Source organism: Phoenix dactylifera, chromosome 12, assembly GCF_051530095.1.
Source record: "Phoenix dactylifera cultivar Ajwa chromosome 12, Ajwa_hap1_PhDact_Kaust_v1.1, whole genome shotgun sequence".
Classification (NCBI taxonomy): Eukaryota; Viridiplantae; Streptophyta; class Magnoliopsida; order Arecales; family Arecaceae; genus Phoenix; species Phoenix dactylifera.
In genome coordinates, this window is record NC_143201.1 from 25,104,794 (window position 1) to 25,124,383 (window position 19,590).

The 19,590-nt window shown below is 38.8% G+C and overlaps 3 protein-coding genes across 20 annotated transcripts; 2 read left to right on the plus strand and 1 right to left on the minus strand.

Moving 5' to 3' along the window:
* The first annotated feature begins 779 nt into the window (after positions 1-779).
* On the plus strand, positions 780-4,349 carry LOC103715837 (protein RTF1 homolog). 8 transcript variants are annotated; one of them, XM_088709295.2, is made up of 5 exons: positions 785-1,299; positions 1,387-1,448; positions 1,566-1,746; positions 1,980-2,056; positions 2,133-4,349. In XM_088709295.2, exon 5 carries the CDS (start codon positions 2,156-2,158, stop codon positions 4,133-4,135), a length of 1,980 nt encoding a protein of 659 aa, XP_088565421.2. In that variant the 5' UTR covers positions 785-1,299; positions 1,387-1,448; positions 1,566-1,746; positions 1,980-2,056; positions 2,133-2,155; the 3' UTR covers positions 4,136-4,349. The 8 variants fall into 8 exon arrangements, with proteins under 8 accessions (XP_088565423.2, XP_089782793.1, XP_088565417.2 ...); XM_089926666.1 differs by lacking the exon at positions 1,387-1,448 and adding an exon at positions 1,449-1,472; XM_088709297.2 differs by lacking the exon at positions 1,980-2,056 and having other exon boundaries at positions 780-1,299.
* A 3,154-nt stretch (positions 4,350-7,503) lies between these two features.
* Positions 7,504-13,469, minus strand: LOC103715755 (uncharacterized). 9 transcript variants are annotated; one of them, XM_089926669.1, is made up of 8 exons: positions 13,188-13,443; positions 12,868-13,120; positions 12,612-12,752; positions 12,321-12,450; positions 11,877-12,044; positions 8,211-8,447; positions 7,955-8,113; positions 7,504-7,806 (listed from the first exon to the last, which is right to left on the minus strand). In XM_089926669.1, exons 2-8 carry the CDS (start codon positions 13,063-13,065, stop codon positions 7,622-7,624), a joined length of 1,218 nt encoding a protein of 405 aa, XP_089782795.1. In that variant the 5' UTR covers positions 13,066-13,120; positions 13,188-13,443; the 3' UTR covers positions 7,504-7,621. The 9 variants fall into 9 exon arrangements, with proteins under 9 accessions (XP_089782795.1, XP_089782796.1, XP_089782794.1 ...); XM_089926670.1 differs by having other exon boundaries at positions 13,287-13,434; XM_089926668.1 differs by having other exon boundaries at positions 12,868-13,137; positions 13,287-13,433.
* A 1,480-nt stretch (positions 13,470-14,949) lies between these two features.
* Positions 14,950-18,152, plus strand: LOC103715673 (rac-like GTP-binding protein 2). Of its 3 annotated transcripts, none has more exons than XM_039130254.3 (9): positions 14,950-15,204; positions 15,308-15,434; positions 15,915-16,002; positions 16,097-16,206; positions 16,777-16,840; positions 16,945-17,009; positions 17,100-17,165; positions 17,380-17,509; positions 17,935-18,152. In XM_039130254.3, the coding sequence occupies exons 2-8, from the start codon at positions 15,336-15,338 to the stop codon at positions 17,470-17,472; spliced, it is 585 nt and encodes a 194-aa protein (XP_038986182.2). In that variant the 5' UTR covers positions 14,950-15,204; positions 15,308-15,335; the 3' UTR covers positions 17,473-17,509; positions 17,935-18,152. The 3 variants fall into 3 exon arrangements, with proteins under 3 accessions (XP_038986182.2, XP_008801650.2, XP_088565433.2); XM_008803428.6 differs by having other exon boundaries at positions 17,403-17,509; XM_088709307.2 differs by having other exon boundaries at positions 15,044-15,204; positions 15,312-15,434; positions 17,403-17,509.
* The last annotated feature ends 1,438 nt before the right edge of the window (positions 18,153-19,590 follow it).

The following is a 19,590-nucleotide window of genomic DNA, read 5'->3' on the forward strand; positions in this document are numbered from 1 at the left end:
TTTCACTTTGATCAATATTCTTTTTGTCTTTCCCTCATCATAATTGACAATTTCCTTTGTTGTTATCGAGCATTACTTAGCCGGTGAATAAAGCCGGCAAGCTACCTCGTATAAGGAGATTGTAGCAATTTACAACTTTTTAAGGTTGGCATTGGGATTACATTCCTTGTGTACCTTATATTTGAGCCATATAAAGACGCCTTCTTCGAATCATTTATTAGAATAGATGGGGATTCAGTCGTGAAATCTCCCCGTCACATATGTTGTGGAGAGTGATGCAATTGCCAAATATAAGTCTAATTAGTGCAACAATTGACCATATTATGCAATTATCAACATTTCCTTCTACTTTTTTTAATGTATTTGTGTGATGTTTATGAATGTTTCCATTTTTAAACTTCGAATCATCTATCCTAATTCATAGGAAGTCAAACTTGAGTCCTCTCTTTCCGGTGCATGCCCTAAGGATAGCGGTGCCATCTGTCAAACTTAAAATCCCATTAGAATAGCATGTTGACATCTTTCGTGCCATTAAACTGTTTCTTTACTTTTCCCATATATTAATACTAGATCTATACATGTTTTCATTTACGAACTTCAAATTATTTATTTTAATTCATGAGAATTTAAACCTAGAACCTCTCTGCAACGGACATATCAAAAAAAGTAGCGCCAACCGCCAAATTTAAAATCTCGTTAGTGCGATAGTCAATAACTTTTGTTTCGTTTCATATTAAACCCTTATCGTAATTTTTTTTTAATTTCTTTACGATATATCCATACGACTTGCTCTTCCGAACTTTAAACCGCCAAATTCTTTCCGAAATGCGAGAGTTGGCAACTGTGGATGGTTTCTTCTACTTTTACAATAATTATTCTAATAATAATAAAAATTTAATTTTATGTTAAACAATGCTTTCTGTTTAAATTTTTGGCCAACATTTTGAAATATTAGCCCGTTATATGAAATTTGGGTGCATGTATGGTGCATTTAAAATTTTCAAGTCTTAGTTTTTCTGTTTTTCATTTTTTATTTTTTTTATTTTTATTTTGGTTAAAAAAAGCTTCTTCTCGTCTATAAAACTCGGTATTCCGATTTATACCCGGTATCGGTCGCCAAACGCAGTACCCGACATACGGACCTTTCGAATTCCTCTGTGCCCCTTCCACGGAATTATTTCTCCCCCTAATTCCTTCCCTTTTCTCTCCGCCGTGATAGAAACCTCGCTTTTTTCCTGCTCGTCTCTGGGCGATTGGAAGAAAGGGGCATCGGGGGATCGAATCGGGAGGGAGCCCAAGGTATGGCGATCGTCTTCTGGTCCCTGATTGATTCGATTTCCTCTTCTTCCCGTTATAAAGCGATTTGCTGTTGATTTTTTCTGTTAGGTCACCGATTTTTCGATCCTTTTAGTCTCAAAAACCGGTTTTTATCGGTGTTTTGATCGCAGGTATCTTATCCCTCGGTTTATTTGGTACTAATCGCTTCTCTCGATCGATATTTCTTCTGAGTTCCGCGGATTGCTGTGGTTTTTTTTCTTTGTTGATGGTTTTCTAAGCTACTACAGATAAATAGAAGACCCAGCGTTGCCCCACTTTGCGTCAAGCTCCTCTCGAAGGAAATCTAGGGGAAAGCCCGTTGTTTCATGCCATACGAGATCCCCTTTCTGATCTGAAGATGCTGGGAATCATCAAGCAGGGTTGGCAAGATCAGTTCAAGAAAGAAAACTTGTAAAATCTCGTCAGCTGGTATGTCCAAAATTCTACCTTTATTAGGGCTGAATCCGATGAGGGCTCCTTTCTTTTTTTAAGCGGTGGATTCTTTTCTTTCAAGTTAATCATCTTCTATAACAGAATTTTGGCATCAGATACTTCTTTATTACTCAGATTTTTTTATATATTTGCTGTCTTATAATTTGCGATATTAGTATTTATAGTCAAAATTTTAGTTTGTTTGAAAGAATTCCGAATCTTGCATTCAGGTACTCTGTGAAGCTCGTTTGGAAGATTTCCTGTAGGTGAAGAAAGGGATTGCCTACTTATTTGACGTGTTCTTGATGTATGTTTTGATGGGGTTTCTAATAAAAGAATTGGCTTTGCATACTTATCTAACTGATTGTGATAAACACTTGTAGATTGTTTGGAGGGATCTTTGATCATGGCAGACTTGGAGAACCTGCTGTTGCAGGCAGCAGGGAGAACGGGCACATCTGGGAGGAAGAACAACCACTCTCGCCCTCAGTCAAGGTGGCGAAGGGAGGGCTCGTACTCTGATGGAAGTGATTCCAAGGATGATGACTCTGATAACCCTAGGTACAATAAAAGGAAACCAGCAGGCTCTCAAGTCCCTCTTAAGAAGAGGCTCGACCCGCCTGAGAAAGACAAGAGGAGTGGTTGGGCGGATGACGACGACGACGATGACGACAGGCACAGCGATGATGAATCTGACAGCGCTCCATCAGTTGGAAGTGATCTTTACAGGGATGAAGCGGATAAGGAGGAACTAGGAAAGATGTCTGAGCTGGACCGGGAGCTGATACTAGCAGAGCGGAGCACGAAGATAGATGATTACAAATTGAAAAAGATGGCAAGAGCATCATCAGCAAAAATGGAGAAGTCCCAGAAAGAAAGCCCTCCCCCTCTTCCGTACCGCAGCCGCTCATCAGCCCGCACAGATAGGACTGCCGCCAAGAGTGCCTTAGATGAGCTGCGTGCCAAGAGGATGAGACAGCAAGCTCCAGAGGGTTATCGTAGTAGATTCAAGGATGCAATTGGAGATGGAGGTAGCAGTGGTGCTGGTAATCAGGATATGTCTCCTCCCAAACATAGATCAGCAGCCAGTCCTCCTAGTGATTTGAGCAATGACCGTGAAAGCGGAGGCAGAATGGATAGTGAGGATGAGAGGTTCCCAGGGAACAACAAAATGGAGGATGATTTATTAGATGATTCCCCATCCAGATTGGATCCACTGAAGTTTGAGGATATCAAAGATATAACGATTCGGAGGTCGAAGCTGGTGAAGTGGTTCAGGGAACCTTTCTTTGAAGAGCTCATTCTTGGGTGCTTTGTAAGAGTCCAGGTTGGGTCTCGATCTGGTGCCAGATATAAGCTTTTCTTAGTTCGTAATGTGGAAGCAGCTGACCCTAGTAGACAGTACAAGCTGGAGCATCATACAACTTACAAGTTGTTGAACTTGACATGGGGTAATATGTCAGTGAAGTATGAGATGGCTTACGTTTCAGACTCTCCGGTGCTCGAGAAGGAGTTTAAGGAATGGCAACACGAGGTTGAAAAGAGTGGTGGTCGGATGCCAACCCGTCAGGATGTGCAGGATAAGAAGGAAGCTATTCAGAAGATCAACAACTTTGTCTATTCAGCAGCCACCGTGAAACAGATGCTGCAAGAGAAGAAGTCAGCCTCGGGGAGGCCAATCAATGTTGCAGCTGAGAAGGATCGGTTGAGGAAGGAGATGGAAGTGGCGGAGAGTCGGCGAGATGAGGTAGAAGTGGAAAGGATCCGAGCAAGGCTGAAGGAGTTAGAGGACATGTCTCGGCAAGCAGAACAGAAGGATGCAAAAGCTGTTAGATTGGCTGAGATGAATAGGAAGAACCGAGCTGAGAACTTTAGGAATGCCTCAGAGTTGAAGCCAGTGAACACAAGCTTAAAGGCTGGGGAGGCAGGTTATGATCCCTTTTCTAGGAGGTGGACTAGGTCCAGGAATTATTATGTGTCAAAGCCTGGGGGGGAGGGGAATGCAGCCGCTGCAAATGGTAATAATGGAAGTGCAACAACAGGTAATGGAGATGCAGGTGCTGTGGGGCCACTGAGTGGAGTTGAGGCTGGTGTAGCAGCCACTGCTGCAGCTCTGGAGGCAGCAGCCGGTGCAGGGAAGTTGGTAGATACGAGTGCACCAGTGGACCAGGGTACAGAATCAAACACGCTGCATGATTTTGAGTTGTCAATCTCTTTGGCTGCCCTGCAGAAGTTTGGGGGTCCTCAAGCTGTTCATTTGAATTTTATGTCAAGGAAACAGAAGATAGAAGCAACAACTGGATACAAAGTTCCAGACAGTGATGGGCGGCGACATGCTTTAACTTTGACAGTCAGTGACTACAAGAGACGGAGGGGTCTGCTTTGAATGACTGCTTCAAACAGGTTTCAGTCTACCAATATCTGGTTGGAACTTCTTTTGTTCCATTTTTGTGTGTTGGATTGCTCCATCATGCTCCCATCTGCCTTCCCCTTTATTGACTTTTTAAAAATTGATGTTTGGAGTTTATGTTGTTTTCATAAAAGATATTAGTTACTTTATTAATGACAAGTTTTGAACCTGGTGATTAGGATTTATGTTCTGATGATGCTTGAACTTGTTTGCTGAAACCTCTTGGATGTGTTTCTTGTTTAATTAATCAGCATAGTGGTATCCCTGTCTTTAAAGATGCAAGTATCCTTGTCAGATACTGAAACCTCAATCCAAAGACCAAAGGAATTAATTTGTGCTTGAACTTGTCCTCAGTTTTTAGGGCAGTTTTGTCTTACACTGGTAGTCATGTTTGCTGGTAATAAATTGTTGGTGCTTGAGATCTTCATCCATCAACATTTATTTTCAACCGGCTGCTTTTGATCTTCCTGTTTGTAGACTCATGAATGAAAAAATATGGCAAATTTAAAAAATTTTGCATGCATGTCAGCTAGATTTTCCTGTCAACAGACCCATTAATGAAGAAACATGTCAAATTTATAAAATTTGGCGGGCATATCTGCTGTTGTCTGAGCAACAGCTTTAAGCGGACCTTTTCATGGTGTAGATGTTAACTTTTACTTGATATCATGCTAGACATTCAGCATTGATCTTCATGCACAAAGTCAGAGTTATAACTTGGCTTAGTAGTGCTAGTTCGGTGCTAGTCTAACTTTCTTTAAAAAAATGCCCCAATTATTATTTGTTTGTAGTGCAGCTATGCACAATCCACAATTTTGGAAAGATGTCTCTGGGATTACTAATTTGTTTGTGATGCACGGGTGTTACAAGTCCATTTTCATTTATGAGCACGATGCAGTGCACAATAAACTCATAGACTGTTAATCCTTGCAAAACATCACAGCTGATGGTAGCAGATGCTAATTCCGACTCCATATTGAAGGAACCTTACATGTTATCATATGAGAATTTTTTAGTACTTCTTTCTGCTTTTATTGTTTCTGTCACAAATTATTGGGGAACCGAATCCCTGATTGTATGGTCTTTTGCATATAAACATGCTTTTCTCTTGAACTGAAAATTCCTTTCAATTATCAATGTGATCCTTCTGATGTAGGAAAATTGTTATCTGTAATGATTGAAGAGCTGTTAAGGGTCTCTTTGATTGCATATAACCTGACCTCCTTCAAGTCCACTGGTTGTAGCTGGTGCTTTTCCTATGCTTGATTTATTGTAATGCAAATTCCAATGCAACTCTTGTTTCACAAAGCAGTCCAAATGCTGCAAGCTGAACCATGGCCGAAGTAACTTTCGATGGAGCTGCGCAGGGACGAAGGGCGGTTGATGACATATGTTAGAATTGCTGTCTGATTTTAACCAAATTTATGCAATTCCACCTCTCTAAAACTCCCCTTGTTGAACATCTTCAGTTAAACCTACTAATGCTCTGAGCTGTGTACCGGCATCCATCACAAACCTTCTACTTTCTCTAGCATGGAGAAGGGCACTGAACGAGACTAAGCATGGGTTTTCTGATCGTCATGAGTTCTATGTCTAGGGCCAGGAGGAATGCCACCATGAACTGTAATTGGATGAAGTTGGCATATCCTTGGTTAGTCGACCGAAATGAGATTGCATGGCTACATTTTCATTCTTGTGAGGCCACATACAAACAGCTTTTAGGTATACAACTGGGGTGTCAAAGAGGTTGGAGGTCGGGTTTGGCCATATCTAAACCCAGATCCAACTAAAATCCTGTCCCTATCTAATATTATAACCAGAAAAGGGGTACCTAGTAGGTTTTGGGGTAGAAATTAGCTACTTAACAGGTTATTTTGCTGCACTTTTAGACTTCTCAAAATTATTTAGTGCACCTAAATTACTGTCTGATGAAGTATTAAAAAAAACAATGATACAGCGCACCTAAATTACTTTTCTTACCCAAGCATCATGAAATCAAAGATATGAAGAAAAAAAAATACTAATATAATTAAGCTGAATATAAATATCAAATTATATAATATGACAAAACTAATTTTTTTAAAAACAGCCGCTAACCATAACTATATGAGACACGTATATGAATTTGATGTAACAAGATACTATCCATTTGACTTTTCCTTTTATGATTACAAAATATATTTGTATGTGTACTATTATATAATATGATAATGAAATATTGCTAGTATAATTTTTTTTAGATTGCCCCCTTGACAATCCATCACTTGCTACATTATTGACAAAGATATTCTATGTAATTTTAATTCAACAATTTCTCTATAAAATCTAATAAGATCAAAATGTATGTGCTCTTAGGACTTTCCATTTCCAATTAAAACTCAAAATGTGATTTTTTTTGACATTTTTAATGTATTTTTTTTTTTTTTTTTGGGCAATGTCATGCTGTATATAGAGGGTGAGAAGCTCACCTGCCTGCTGCACCCGCTAGAGGGCATGCTGGCAAAATCTCTCTAGCTTTACAAAATCTTCCAACAAGTTTTAATTTTTATTAAAAATGCTTCGAACTCAAGGATAATCACATTAAAGGCCTTTAGAAAGAAAAATTTTGTCCTGCCTGTCAAAAATCACATTAAAGACTTGAGTTCTGCGTAACCTACTGCAGTGCTAATGCTTCAGATGACTGTAATCTATTTTGCTTTGCTAGATGGAACAACAGATTCAGCGACACATATATCTTCTCTAAAGTGTAAAGCAAAGCAGGGAGAGTGAATTGTTCTAAAGAGGCCTATGCATGCATGTGTCCCGCATAGGTTTAAATTCTTCCTCATCATCGTTATCTTCCATCATCATCAATTTTTTTTAGAGAGACGAACAGAGTCCACTTACATCATAATTAGCTAGGTTCATTATATTTATGTTTTTAGATCGAAAATCTGGTTCTCCATGAATCCCAGATTTCTGAAGTATTATGGAAGAACCAATATATTCAGACCTGAAACAGAGATATGGTATCTAGCAGATATAGATCTCAATTAACCTTATACTTAGACTGGATTGTTCAAATTTTTGCATGGGGATCATGAAAGGCAGTCCTCCAGTGTTAACAGAGTGCCAAAACTTATGTGCATACATTTGAATGTTCATTGTCATGTGCAGAGATTTTTGGAATTCCTTTCTTGCTAAACATCAACCTCAACTCCTTTTCCCTTCAGACCACTAAATCTTTTACTTTAACATCTTCTGGGCATTTAAGTTCAATCCTAAGACATTCAGAATTTTAAATTTTTTCTCTTTTATTTTTTTCAGTTTTAATGATTCATCAACCCATTATTTCGAGTTTAAGATAGCTCAATACAATATGAATTTTTATAAATCCATTGAGTAGTTTCTATGGAATAAAAGTATCATTAAAAGAAGTAGATTCTATGATCACAGTTGACAACTATATTTGCCATGCTTGCTCTAGTTTTTCGTTCCTGATAATAAGATTGTTATAGTATACTGCGGAAGGGGCGACCGGATGTCATCCACTGCCGTCCCACCGCCACCATCTGTCCGTTCCCCTTCTTCCGTATCTCCACCACCACCGCCGTCAGCCTTCTGGCCCCTTTGTGCTCCACTATCCGTGCGTCGATCTCCACCTCTTCCTGCTCCCAATCCCATTTCATTATCCATCATCATCAAGAATAGCAATAACGATGATAAAAATTGTAATAATTGGTTGCTAGGAATTAGAATTGGATGGATGGTTGGTTGTTGGGGATAAAATAAAATGAAGGGAAGAGACGTCCGTACGTTGGCGCGGACGGGGGAGAAGTAGGAGATGTCGAACTGGACGGAGACTTTGATGAGGCCCTCGGTGGTCATAATGGCCGCCGCCCCCACGTCGTCCATCATCGTCCCGATCGCCCCGGCCTGCCAATTGCCCTCCCCGTCCTGCGCGGAAATGGATTTCTTTAATCCAGGCTAGGTTTAGGTTCAGCGATTCTTGTTCTTAGGAAGGAGAGAAGGGCATAAATAAGAAGAGGGAAAGGAAAGGTAGGTACTTAACGGTGAGGTGGGCGGGGACGCGGAAGCAGCAAAGGGCTCGGCCGGCCTGGGCGCGGAAGATCCGGAGGCCGGAGAGGGAGAGGGCGTTGAAGAAGCCGCCCTTCCACACCGCCTCTCCGGCGGCGTCTAGGCTTTGGCCCTTGGCGATGATGCCCTCCAGCCAGTCCCTGGCCGCCCTCTCTCGCTCCTCCATCCCCATCCCCATCCCCGTCCTCTCGGTCTCTCCTCTCTCTGTCTCCTGCAACCAAAAGTCGCCTACCGGGTGTGAATGTGATCTACGCGGACTCTCAACCCAAGATCTTATCTGAAAAAATAGCCTATTTGGATTCTTTCTTATCCTGTACAAGAACTATCCAATATATAATGGATGTAAGATTAAACATATATTCGTACGAATTCTCGCAAGGAGTGACCGCCCTGCTGCTATTGCTGCACTGGCTGTGGTGATGGACTGCTTCGTTTCGAAAACGCTCGCGGCTCGTTCGGTCCGCGAGAAGGTTTTTTTTTTTTTTTTTTTTTTTAATATAATTTATAGAAAACAAATTTCTAAGAAGAGAATGTTTATAAAAATATTTTTGGCATGTTTGGTTGACCATGGAAAAGTGACAAATTTACAAAGTATTTATGTTTGATTGGCCATATACTTTTCTGAAAAAGTTATGTATAATTCCTATTATGCCCTTAATAAAAATTAGATCTTTAATGCCTCTTTAATGCTTCTTTAATGCTGAAGGGTCTTTTTAGGAAAAAATAAAAATGAAGTGATTTCCGCCTCATGAGAAAGTAACTTCCCTATGTTTCTGATGGAAAAAATTTTTCTATAAAATGTGGGAATCATATTTCCATGGGAATACAACTTTTCCGTCTCTTTTCTTTGAAAACTCCAATCAAACAAGAGACATCTCATTACTTTTTTGTTGACCACATTTTCTCCCCTTTCTTTTCCGCGAACCAAACGAGCCCTAGGAGTCTAGGCTGTCGCTTCGGTACCTTTTTACCCAAACACCCACAAGACACGAACCAAGAGTTCTTAAGTATTGACAGAGTTTTTTTAAAGAAGTCATAGTTATTGGACCTCTCGGACATGGGTGCAAATTTGGAAGATTAGGAACATTTATATTTCCAATTGTCTGCTTATCTTTTCAGTCGTACAAAAAAGAAACATAATCCAATTGCACATTTTTTTTTTTAACTTAGCAAGCAATTTTGTGGAAAATTACAAACCAAAGATAGAAAAATCTCCTAATTCTATTGTAGAGCAACTATTCATCAAAACTTCTTTTAGTCTTATTAGTAAAAATTTTATCTTTTTATCCAGAAAGATACAAGTTGTTTTGTGAGTAGCTTGTATTTAACTTGAAATTTAGCTCAAAATTGACTTACTCAAATAAGTAAGCTGAGCTAGAATTTCTTTTAAAAAATATTACTATTTTACTAAAAGAATGCCCGTAAGAGCTAAATGATTTTTGTTTTTATTTGTATAAAAAACAAAAGATATATATATATATATATATATATATATATATATATATATATATATATAAAATTTATGATTTCATTGTAAACTTCTTCTTTACTCTCTCTACTTGAAGGGATATGTTAAATGTATACGTAGGCCCTACCCCAAATGCTGAACATGGTCGACAGAATATAAAGGGATGAAAACTTGTACAAGCATCTGAAGAATTATATAACATTGCACTCTAGATATCCTTTCAAAGTATAATCGGCAAACTTCATCCCTCCCACCCCACCAAAAAAAAATAAAAAGCTCAAAATAAATCATTCACTAAATTATCACAAATAAAAAAAAGAAAAAGAAATAAATCTAAAAATCAGGATCGATCCTTCTCTCAGTTGTTAAGTTTTTCTTGGACTTCGAATCCGTGACCGTGAGGAAAAAAAAAAAAAAAAACCTTTGGTCCCTTGATTTTTCCTTTTATAATTACAAAATATATTTGTATGTGAAATATATATAATATGACAGTGAAATATTATATAATATGGCAATGAAATATTGCTAGTATAAATTTTTTTAGATTGTCCCCTTGACAATCCATCACTTGCTACATCATTGACGAAGATATTCTATATAATTTTAATTCAACAATTTCTCTATTAAATCTAATAAGATCAAAATATATGTGCGCTCAGGACTTTCCATTTCCAATAAAAACTCCAAATGAGATTTTTTGTCATTTTTAATGTATTTTTTCTTATTTTCTTTCTCTTTTTTTTCCCCAATGTCGTGTTGTATACAGAGAGTCGCAAGCTCACCTGCCTACTGCACCCGCTAGAGGGCATGCTGTCAAAATCTCTCTAGCTTTCCAACATCTTCCAACAAGTTTTAATTTTTCTTAAAAATGCTTCGAACTCAAGGATAATCACATTAAAGGCCTTGAGAAAGAAAATTTTTGTCCTGCCTGTCAAAAATCACATTAAAGGGTTCTAATGCTTCAGATGACTGTAATCTATTTTGCTTTGCTAGATGGAACAGATTCAGTGACACATTTATCTTCTCTAAAGTCTAAAGCAAGGCAGGGAGAGTGAATTGTTCTAAAGAGGCATATGCATGCATGTGTCCCACATAAGTTTAAATTTTTCCTCCTCATCGTCGTTATCATCCATCATCATCAATTTTTTTTTAGAGAGACGAACGGAGTCCACTTACATCATAATTAGCTAGGTTCGTTATATTTATGTTTTTAGATCGAAAATATGGTTCTCCATGAATCCCAGACTTCTGAAGTATTATGGAAGAACCAAAATATTCAGACCTGAAACAGAGACGCAGAGATATGGTATTCTAGCAGATATAGATCTCAATTAACCATATGCTTAGCCTGGAATGTTCAAATTTTTGCATGGGGATCATGAAAGGTAGTCCTCCAGTGTTAACAGAGGGGCAAAACTTATGTGCATACATTTGAATGTTCATTGTCATGTGCAGGGATTTTTGGAATTCCTTTTGCTAACATCAAGCTCATTCAACATAGTCCACTGGGTTCAATAATAAGAACCCCCTTAATACACTCATTTTCCCTTCAGACCACTAAATCTTTTACTTAACATCTTCTGGGCATTTAAGTTGAATCTTAAGATATTCAGAGTTTTAAATGTTTTCTCTTTTAATTTTTTCAGTCTTAATGATTCATCAACCCATTATTTCGAGTTTAAGATGGCCCAATACAAGATGAATTTTTATAGATCCATTGAGTAGCTTCTATGGAATAAAAGTATCATTAAAAGAAGGTGTTCAGATATTGCTCACAAAAAGCCACTTTTGAAGTCAACTAAGTAGCTTCTATGGCATAATTACTCACAAGAAGCCATGCTTCATGTCCACTAAGCAGCCTCTATGATTCAATTATAGGTTTTCCACACAGAAGAAAACTGGAACTTGAAGTATCACAATTTGACACATAACATCCTTCATCACAATCCAATATTTAACAACTTGGTGCATAAAAAAAAATGGTTCTCTAAACAAGCATAACTTAATAGTTGAGTGAAGCTAGGATTATGGAAAATTTGATTTCCTTGATATTTCATCCAAGGTAGCAAGTTTGGAACATCACCACCCCATGATAATCAGGGGTTGTAGATTTATGTTATTGACAATTAAAAAGGCATTGATAGCGTTTGGGGCAATGAATATATTTCTAACCTTGTATTGATCCTTCTGTTTTCTTGCTCCTTTTCTCTTCCTTTCTTCTTTGTTTTCTGTTCTCTCTCTCATTCCTCCGCTCTTGCACTTGAATTTTAATGAGTTTTTTGAAATACTTGTCCATTTGTTCTCCAAGTATCGTGCAGAATCTCGAAACGCACGTAGCATCTGCATGCAAAGAATTATGAAATTTGTTAACTTGGATTTTTGCAAATTATCAGCCAGGAATTTGCACCCCTCTTATCAAACTCGATCGAAGTCATGATAAAATTTGTTTGTTCCACTGATAATTTTTTCCTTTTAATTAGGAAAACATGAACAGATTACAATTTCACAGGGGACAATTCATCCAAAAGCCTGCCTTGACAACTATATTTGCTATGCTTGCTCTAGTTTTTCGTTCTTGATAATAAGATTGTTATAGTTTGCTGTGGAAGGGGCGACCAGATGTCATCCACTGCCTTCCCACGGCCACCATCTGTCCGTTCCCCTTCTTCCGTATCTCCACCACCACCGCCGTCAGCCTTCTGGCCCCTTTGTGCTCCACAATCCGTGCGTCGATCTCCACCTCTTCCTGCTCCCAATCCCATTCCATTATCCATCATCATCAAGAATAGCAATGACGATGATAAAAATAATAATAATTGGTTGCAACTTGCAAGGAATTGGAATTGGATGGATGGTTTGGTTGTTGGGGATAAAATAAAATAAAATGAAGGGAAGAGACGTCCGTACGTTGGCGCGGACAGGGGAGAAGTAGGAGATGTCGAACTGGACGGAGACCTTGATGAGGCCCTCGGTGGTCATGATGGCCGCCGCCCCCACGTCGTCCATCACCGTCCCGATCGCCCCGGCCTGCCAATTGCCCTCCCCGTCCTGCGCGGAAATGGATTTATTTAATCCAGGCTAGGGTTTAGGTTCAGCGATTCTTGTTCTTAGGAAGGAGAGAAGGGAATGAATAAGAAGAGGAAAGGAGAGGTAGGTACTTAACGGTGAGGTGGGCGGGGACGCGGAAGGAGCAGAGGGCTCGGCCGGCCTGGGCGCGGGAGATCCGGAGGCCGGAGAGGGAGAGGGCGTCGAAGAAGCCGCCTTTCCACACCGCCTCGCCGCCGGCGTCTTGGCTTTGGCCCTTCGCGATGATGCCCTCCAGCCAGTCCCTGGCCGCCCTCTCTCGCTCCTCCATCCCCATTCCCGTCCTCTCGGTCTCTCCTCCCGTCGTCGCCCGCTCGCTATATCTCTGTCTCCTGCAACCAAAAGTCGCCTATCGGGGTGTGAACGTGATCCACGCGGACTTTCAATCCAAGATCTTACCCAAAAAATTAGCCTGTTTGGATCCTTTTTTATCCCGTACAAGAACAATCCAGTATCTAATCGATATAAAATTAAACATCTATATGTACGAATTCTCACAATGAGCGATAAACTGCTTGGTTTCGAAAACGCCCGCAAGATACGAACTGGGGAATCCAAACACGACAACTAGGACTCTAGGATGTCGCTACGGTACCTTTTTTTTCCCAGACTATTATAATTATCTTTTTTCAAAGCTAAATTACCTAGAAAGAGAGTACTAAATAAGCTTCCCAAAACTATATAAAAAATAGAAATTAGGGCACCAAATCTAGCAGCAGAGAAGAGAGCGCAAGTTTGATGAGTTCTCCAATAGAAGGGGATTTTTGAAGGAAGTAAGATTGCCGGATGGTGTTGTAGGTAGAGCTGAACAAGGACGAATTTGGACATAAAAAATATCAAATTTTAAATAGTCTTATGTAAAAAAAATATAATTTAGATATGAGGACTGGCCCATAATTGGCCCTAGTTACAAGAGTTCTTAATATTGACACAGTTTTTTTAGAAGTTCTAGTTAAAGAACCTTACTGACATGGGTGCAAATTTGAAAGATAGGAATATTTATGTTTCCAACTGTTTACTTATTCTTTCAGCCACACAAAAGAGAAACGTAATCCAGTTGCACGCTCTCTTTAAGTCAGCAAGTAATTTTATAGAAAGTTACAAAACAAGGATAGAAAAACTCCTAATTCTATTGTAGAGCAACTATTCATTAAAACTTCGTTGTCTTATTAATAAAAATTTTATCTTTCTATCCAGAAAGATACAAGTTGTTTTGTAACCAGCTTGTATTTGACTTAAAAGTAGACCAAAATTGAGTCACTCAAGTAAGTAAGGAGCTAGAATTTTTTTTAAAAAATGTTTCTATTTTTCTAAAAGAATGCCCGTAAGAGCTAAGAGATTAGTGTTTTTATTTGTATGAAAGGACAAAAGGTACGTTTCAGGGTGGACAACTTCTCTTCTTTGCTTCTTTCTTTGCTTTCTCTACTTGAAGGGAGATGTTAATTGTATACGTGGGCCCTATCCTAAATGCTGAACATGACCGACAGAATATAAAACGATGAACACTTGTATAAACATAGGAAGAATTATATAATACTGCACTCAAGATATCCTTTCGAAGGATGCTCGGACTTGAAGTTTGAAACGGCTACTACTTTGCTGATAGCTTTGGTGGTATCAGATATGACGTACTCATACGAAAAATTCGTACCAGAATCTGGAAAGATATCTGAGTCGGGTCTATGAATGGAAAGAATATGAGTAAAACGGATCGAGATGCCTAACACACGGCCATTTCTTCCCACATTGAACATTCTTTTGATGGGGTGGAGGTGCAATGGAGGCTGTTATACCGGGATGAGCTCGTCCCTTCCTTTTTTTTTTTTTTTTTTTTTAATATAAAAAAAGAATAATTGCCAAACTTTATCCCCTCCACTATAAAAAAAAGAAAAAGAAATAAATCTAAAAATCGGGATCGATCCTCCGCTCAGTCGTTGAGTTTTTCTTGGACTTGGAATCTGAGACCGTGGCCAAAAAAAAAAAAAAAAAATTCCTTTATGGGTCCCGTGAATTGGACGGCAACCGTCGTCCGTCGTCTTCCTCATGCCATGAGTCACGTTTTTTTATGGGTGCGATGGTTTCTAGGCCAAACTTAACACGTGCGACTCACGTGATTCCGGCACTAATACCGTTCCACGGCTACGGCCGAGTTCGATAGTTACTGCCACATTTATTTCCACAGTGGTCACGTTCTGACGTCTCTCTCCACAGTTGTTTCAAATTAAAGAAGAAAATCTCTTGCTAGATTTCGACATTTATGGCGTGGCAGACAAGTGCAGAAGATCCTCGCCTCTCTCGATCCTCTTCCTTCGATATATATTCTGAACCCCACAAAATAAAAATTTATATCAGCTCCTCTTTGTTTTCCCAACTTCAGACTTGCCTTCTTCCTCTTCTTCCTCTCTGGCAATTTCTGGTTAGTTTGCTTGCTAAGGGCTTCTCTCTCCCCTTCTTTTTATCTTACCGTTCTAGCTGTTTCATCATCTTCTGTAAGAGTGCTGTGTTCTTTTCTCTGCTAGGTAGTGTGGGTGGTGACTGGTGAGAGAAATGAGTGCCACAAAGTTCATAAAATGCGTGACTGTTGGAGATGGAGCTGTTGGGAAGACCTGCATGCTCATCTGCTACACCAGCAACAAGTTTCCAACTGTATGTTTAACTTCTCCATCCCATTCATATCAAGTAATTAATTTATCATTGTGTTGCTATGAGTTAGGTACCCACCTTTTTTGTTTTTTTAACATTTTTTTGTTTGGTATTCTTGATTTATGTCGCATATTTTCTCTCTTCTTTTTATTAGTCATAAATTTTAAGTTAAGTCTTCACACCCTGTTCCTTGAACAAGTAATGTATGGTATTTCTTGATTTAGTTCATTCGAGGCTTTAATCTATTTCCGTAATTATTATTTGGTTGCTTTTTCTGTTTTTCTTTTTATCTTTTTTTTTTCATCAGAATATGCTGGCTTTTCATTACCTTTTTTCTACCATTTTGTGGTATCTTAAAGGTTCTTATTTTCTTAGGTACCACCATAAAAACTACAGCTTATAAATTATTCTCACTATAGAACTATTTCTTTCTAAATATTGTACCATCACTTGTTTCCATCATATTGTTGAATTCACGGGCAGGATTACATTCCCACCGTCTTCGATAACTTTAGTGCTAGTCTTTCTGTGGATGGGAGCATTGTCAACTTGGGACTATGGGACACTGCAGGTACTTAGAAGATCATCAATTCAGTTTCTTTATCCTGCTTGTTTTCTAGTTTATTGTTTGCAATGCCTTTACATTGGTATGTCTTGGTTAATAGGCCAAGAAGATTATAGCAGATTGAGGCCACTGAGTTATAGAGGAGCAGACATATTCATTCTGGCCTTCTCTTTAATTTGCAGGGCAAGCTATGAGAATGTTCTTAAGAAGGTATTAATCAAAGTATCACTTTAGTACCTTTTCTCTTTTTTCACCTTTCCACTGTGGAATTGGATTCTTGGTGTTTGGGCAAATGGGCTTCTTCTCATTTTGAAATAAAGCAAAACCGACGAATCTCCAACTCAGTCATTACACTCTAGTGCTTTCCCTGGTCAAACGGGAAGTCGAATGATGAACTGTATCCTCATTCAGTGCTTTCTTTGACTCGGTTTTCCGCCATCCTACTTTTCCTGTATTTTTTGATTTGGCTGTGTTCTGATTGCGTTCGAGCGGAGCGTCGTTCTAATTTCAGTTTAATGCCCGATCATGGTTGGTTGGAAGTTTATGCTTCCTTCATTTCGGTCTCTAAGAAGCATATGGATCAATGTACTCTTTTCATCTGTTGCAACTATGTGCTTGTTATCTATGAAGATGCTTCTGAGTTTCCTCTCAAGTGACATGCTATATTAACAGAATTATGCAGCACCGGTTGGGTATCAAGCTCTCAATTATTTTCTTTTTATGACTTCAAATAAACAATGACTTAATAGATGATTATTTGTTAATGTTTTCACCTATCAGTGGATGCCAGAACTTTGTCGCTTTGCACCCAATGTCCCAATTGTTCTAGTTGGAACCAAGCTAGGTTCGTAATGAGTTTGAATTCGAATAATTCTTGGTTTGTATGATATAGTGTGAGCTTGCATTTTAAGAAACAACACTAGTTATCTTGTTTTGCAATGTTCTCAGATCTACGTGAAAATAAAGGATACCTCGCTGGTCATCCAGGCGCATCCGTGATTACGTCCGCACAAGTAAGTGACATCTGTGGTCATCTTGGATGAGTTTTAGTCATATAATCACCAAAATTTGGGGAGCATTTCGACTAATTATCATTGTGTTAGGGGGGAGAACTTAGAAAACAAATAGGTGCTGCAGCATATATTGAATGCAGCTCGAAGACACAACAGGTATGTTCCTCCAGAGATAAGTGTTTTAAATGAAAATAAAAGTTAGGCTTTTTATATTAGTTTATTTGTGTTGCCTTCCTCTAGTTTTTCAAGCCTTGATATGTAACCATCCCCACTACCTTGTTACCAAAACTGAGTGTCCTAATGACATTTTCTGAGAGGTTTTACTTTTCTGTTATTTCCTCGTCCATTTCAGTGCTGATATTTCTCTCAGAAAAATATTCTGTTTTGGATTAGAACATCAAGGCGGTTTTTGACACTGCAATCAAGGTGGTTCTTCAACCATCAAGAAAGAAGGACATGGTGAAGAAGAAAACTAGAAGAAACTCTGGTTGCTCGATGAGGTAAATAAGTAGCTGATTGCGATTGTCTTCGAGCTCCTTATGACCAGTCTTTAGATTCAACAATACAAATGTTCAGTTTTCTGTTTAATCCTGAGATAGAGTTCATTGAAAAATAGATAAATTTCATCCTAGCTATGCCATTTCTTTTCTCTGAACTAAACAGTTCTTCACTTCTCCTTGATTCCCGAAGTTGGGAGGATATAGATTTTTCTGCTAGATAGAAGCAATATGTTCAGAATAATATGTCACCATCCTCTTTCATCCTGGGCCAGATAATTTCTAAATTTGGAATTTTCTAAGAGACAATAAAACATAAAGCTACCCTGAAGATGGTCGGCCAGATGGCATCCATATCAATTTAAAGGAACCTTGTGACAAAGTTTCAATCCTATCTATCATGACATGTATGCAACTTTTTTCTGCAGGAGATTCATATGTGGAGGTGCGTGTGTTGCGTAGTACATGAAAGCAGCTTATTTTGACCTGTCTGTAGGTAGATGTGCTAATGTCCATGTTAGCTGAAACATATGTTATTGTGAGAACTGAACATCTTTTACCTTCATGTTGTATGTGTCCCGTTCGATCTGGATATTTTCTATGTATATGTGGTATATGAATGTGTAATGAAACTTTTGTTGGTGAAGCTGGACTTCAGATCAAAAAGAGCGAGCATAGGATGCACAAACCAAAAGAGCCTACTCATACTTTCTAATAAGGTTCTAGTTAAAATAACTCACGCATGCCCTCAGACTATATAACAAGACATGCACCAGAACTACAACCTTCTCAAGAAAACAAGTGGAAGACGGGAAGAGTTAAAATTATGGATACGTGCTTGAAAAGGCAGAGATGTTGGAGATTAGATTAAATGAGATGCATGCGGTTAATGAGACAAATAAACTGTAATTTGTGTTGCAGGATTACAGTACCTAAAAAAGTTGTAAAATGGCTAGTATTTGAACTTCTGATGTCAATTTGCACAGATGCGGGAAAGTGGGAAAAAACCATATTAATGTAGGCAAACTCCAACTCAGAAGATTCAGAGTTTGCAGTAGGGAAAGGTATGGAGAGCTAAAATGCTAAACAACAAACAACCAACAGAAGTCATTTCTATAGCGGAATTTGAAAGGAAATTGCTTGCTTCTTGTTGCTGAGCAAGGTAACCCATACAACCTGCCAACGAGCACCGTTAGCACAATCGAGAGAGCCTTCTTCCATGGAATAGCAACTGAAACATGTATTCGTGGAAGAAGATTATCTAAAAACTAGGCATTTGGGAAGTTAGCACTATGCCCTTTGGATATTTTGGATATCATCTGATCATTGGGATATCTGGGGCATTACTCATCAATTCATGGTTCATGGTAGGAAAAGGATTTGAGTACCTTTCAACGGGTCGAGTCCTCTGTTTTGGAGCTCTCTATTCTCCGAGGAGAAGGCACAGCATGGGGAAAAGAGATGGACACTCCAATCCTCAGCTGGAGCCTGGACCAGGTTGTATTTAGTCTCAGCTTTTGCTGGTAGCTGGTACCCAAAATAGAGAAGGCGAGAACTTGCCACAGCAAACCATGCATGAAGCTGCCCAGAGTGCAACCTACAAACACTCAACATGTCATGAACAATAACAAATAAAAAGAAAGCAAGCATAAGTAGCTGTGAAGATCTAATCATGTTGTCGAATGTTTCAATAACATCTAATGCCTGTTAAGGAGATCTTAATCTTGCCAGCAACACTGGTTTACTTTAAGTTAATGGAGAGGTAAGATGCATAAATGGTGCAAAAAGGATAACGAATTTAGGCTTTTTAGTTGTGGTTGCTAAGTTTTGGCACATGATGACACATAAATTTCGTAGTGTCGTAGTTTTTGAAGCAAGCTTCTTGTAATATTTTTTATGCTGATTTCATTTAGAGCAAATAACTATATAAACAATTCAGTAGGCTTAGTGATGTGCCGATGTATTTACATATTACCTCCTCATTCTCACGGGCATGTTCGCATCACTGGAGTAGGTTGGTTAATCTTCTACGTTTTGGGCACGCTTTGGTTGAGACAATTCTTTTTCCTTAATATGCTGTAAAT

Coding starts and splice junctions, on each gene's coding strand:
- LOC103715673 (XM_008803428.6), top strand. CDS start 15,336: ATGAGTGCCACAAAGTTCATAAAATGCGTGACTGTTGGAGATGGAGCT. Junction 16,207..16,776: donor ATGAGAATGTTCTTAAGAAG/GTATTAATCAAA, acceptor TTCACCTATCAG/TGGATGCCAGAACTTTGTCG. Junction 17,510..17,934: donor AACTCTGGTTGCTCGATGAG/GTAAATAAGTAG, acceptor TTTTTTCTGCAG/GAGATTCATATGTGGAGGTG.
- LOC103715837 (XM_088709297.2), top strand. CDS start 2,156: ATGGCAGACTTGGAGAACCTGCTGTTGCAGGCAGCAGGGAGAACGGGC.
- LOC103715755 (XM_089926669.1), bottom strand. CDS start 13,065: ATGGGGATGGAGGAGCGAGAGAGGGCGGCCAGGGACTGGCTGGAGGGC. Junction 12,451..12,611: donor TCTCCCCTGTCCGCGCCAAC/GTACGGACGTCT, acceptor GATTGGGAGCAG/GAAGAGGTGGAGATCGACGC. Junction 8,114..8,210: donor GCGTCCCCGCCCACCTCACC/GTTAAGTACCTA, acceptor CCTGGATTAAAG/AAATCCATTTCCGCGCAGGA.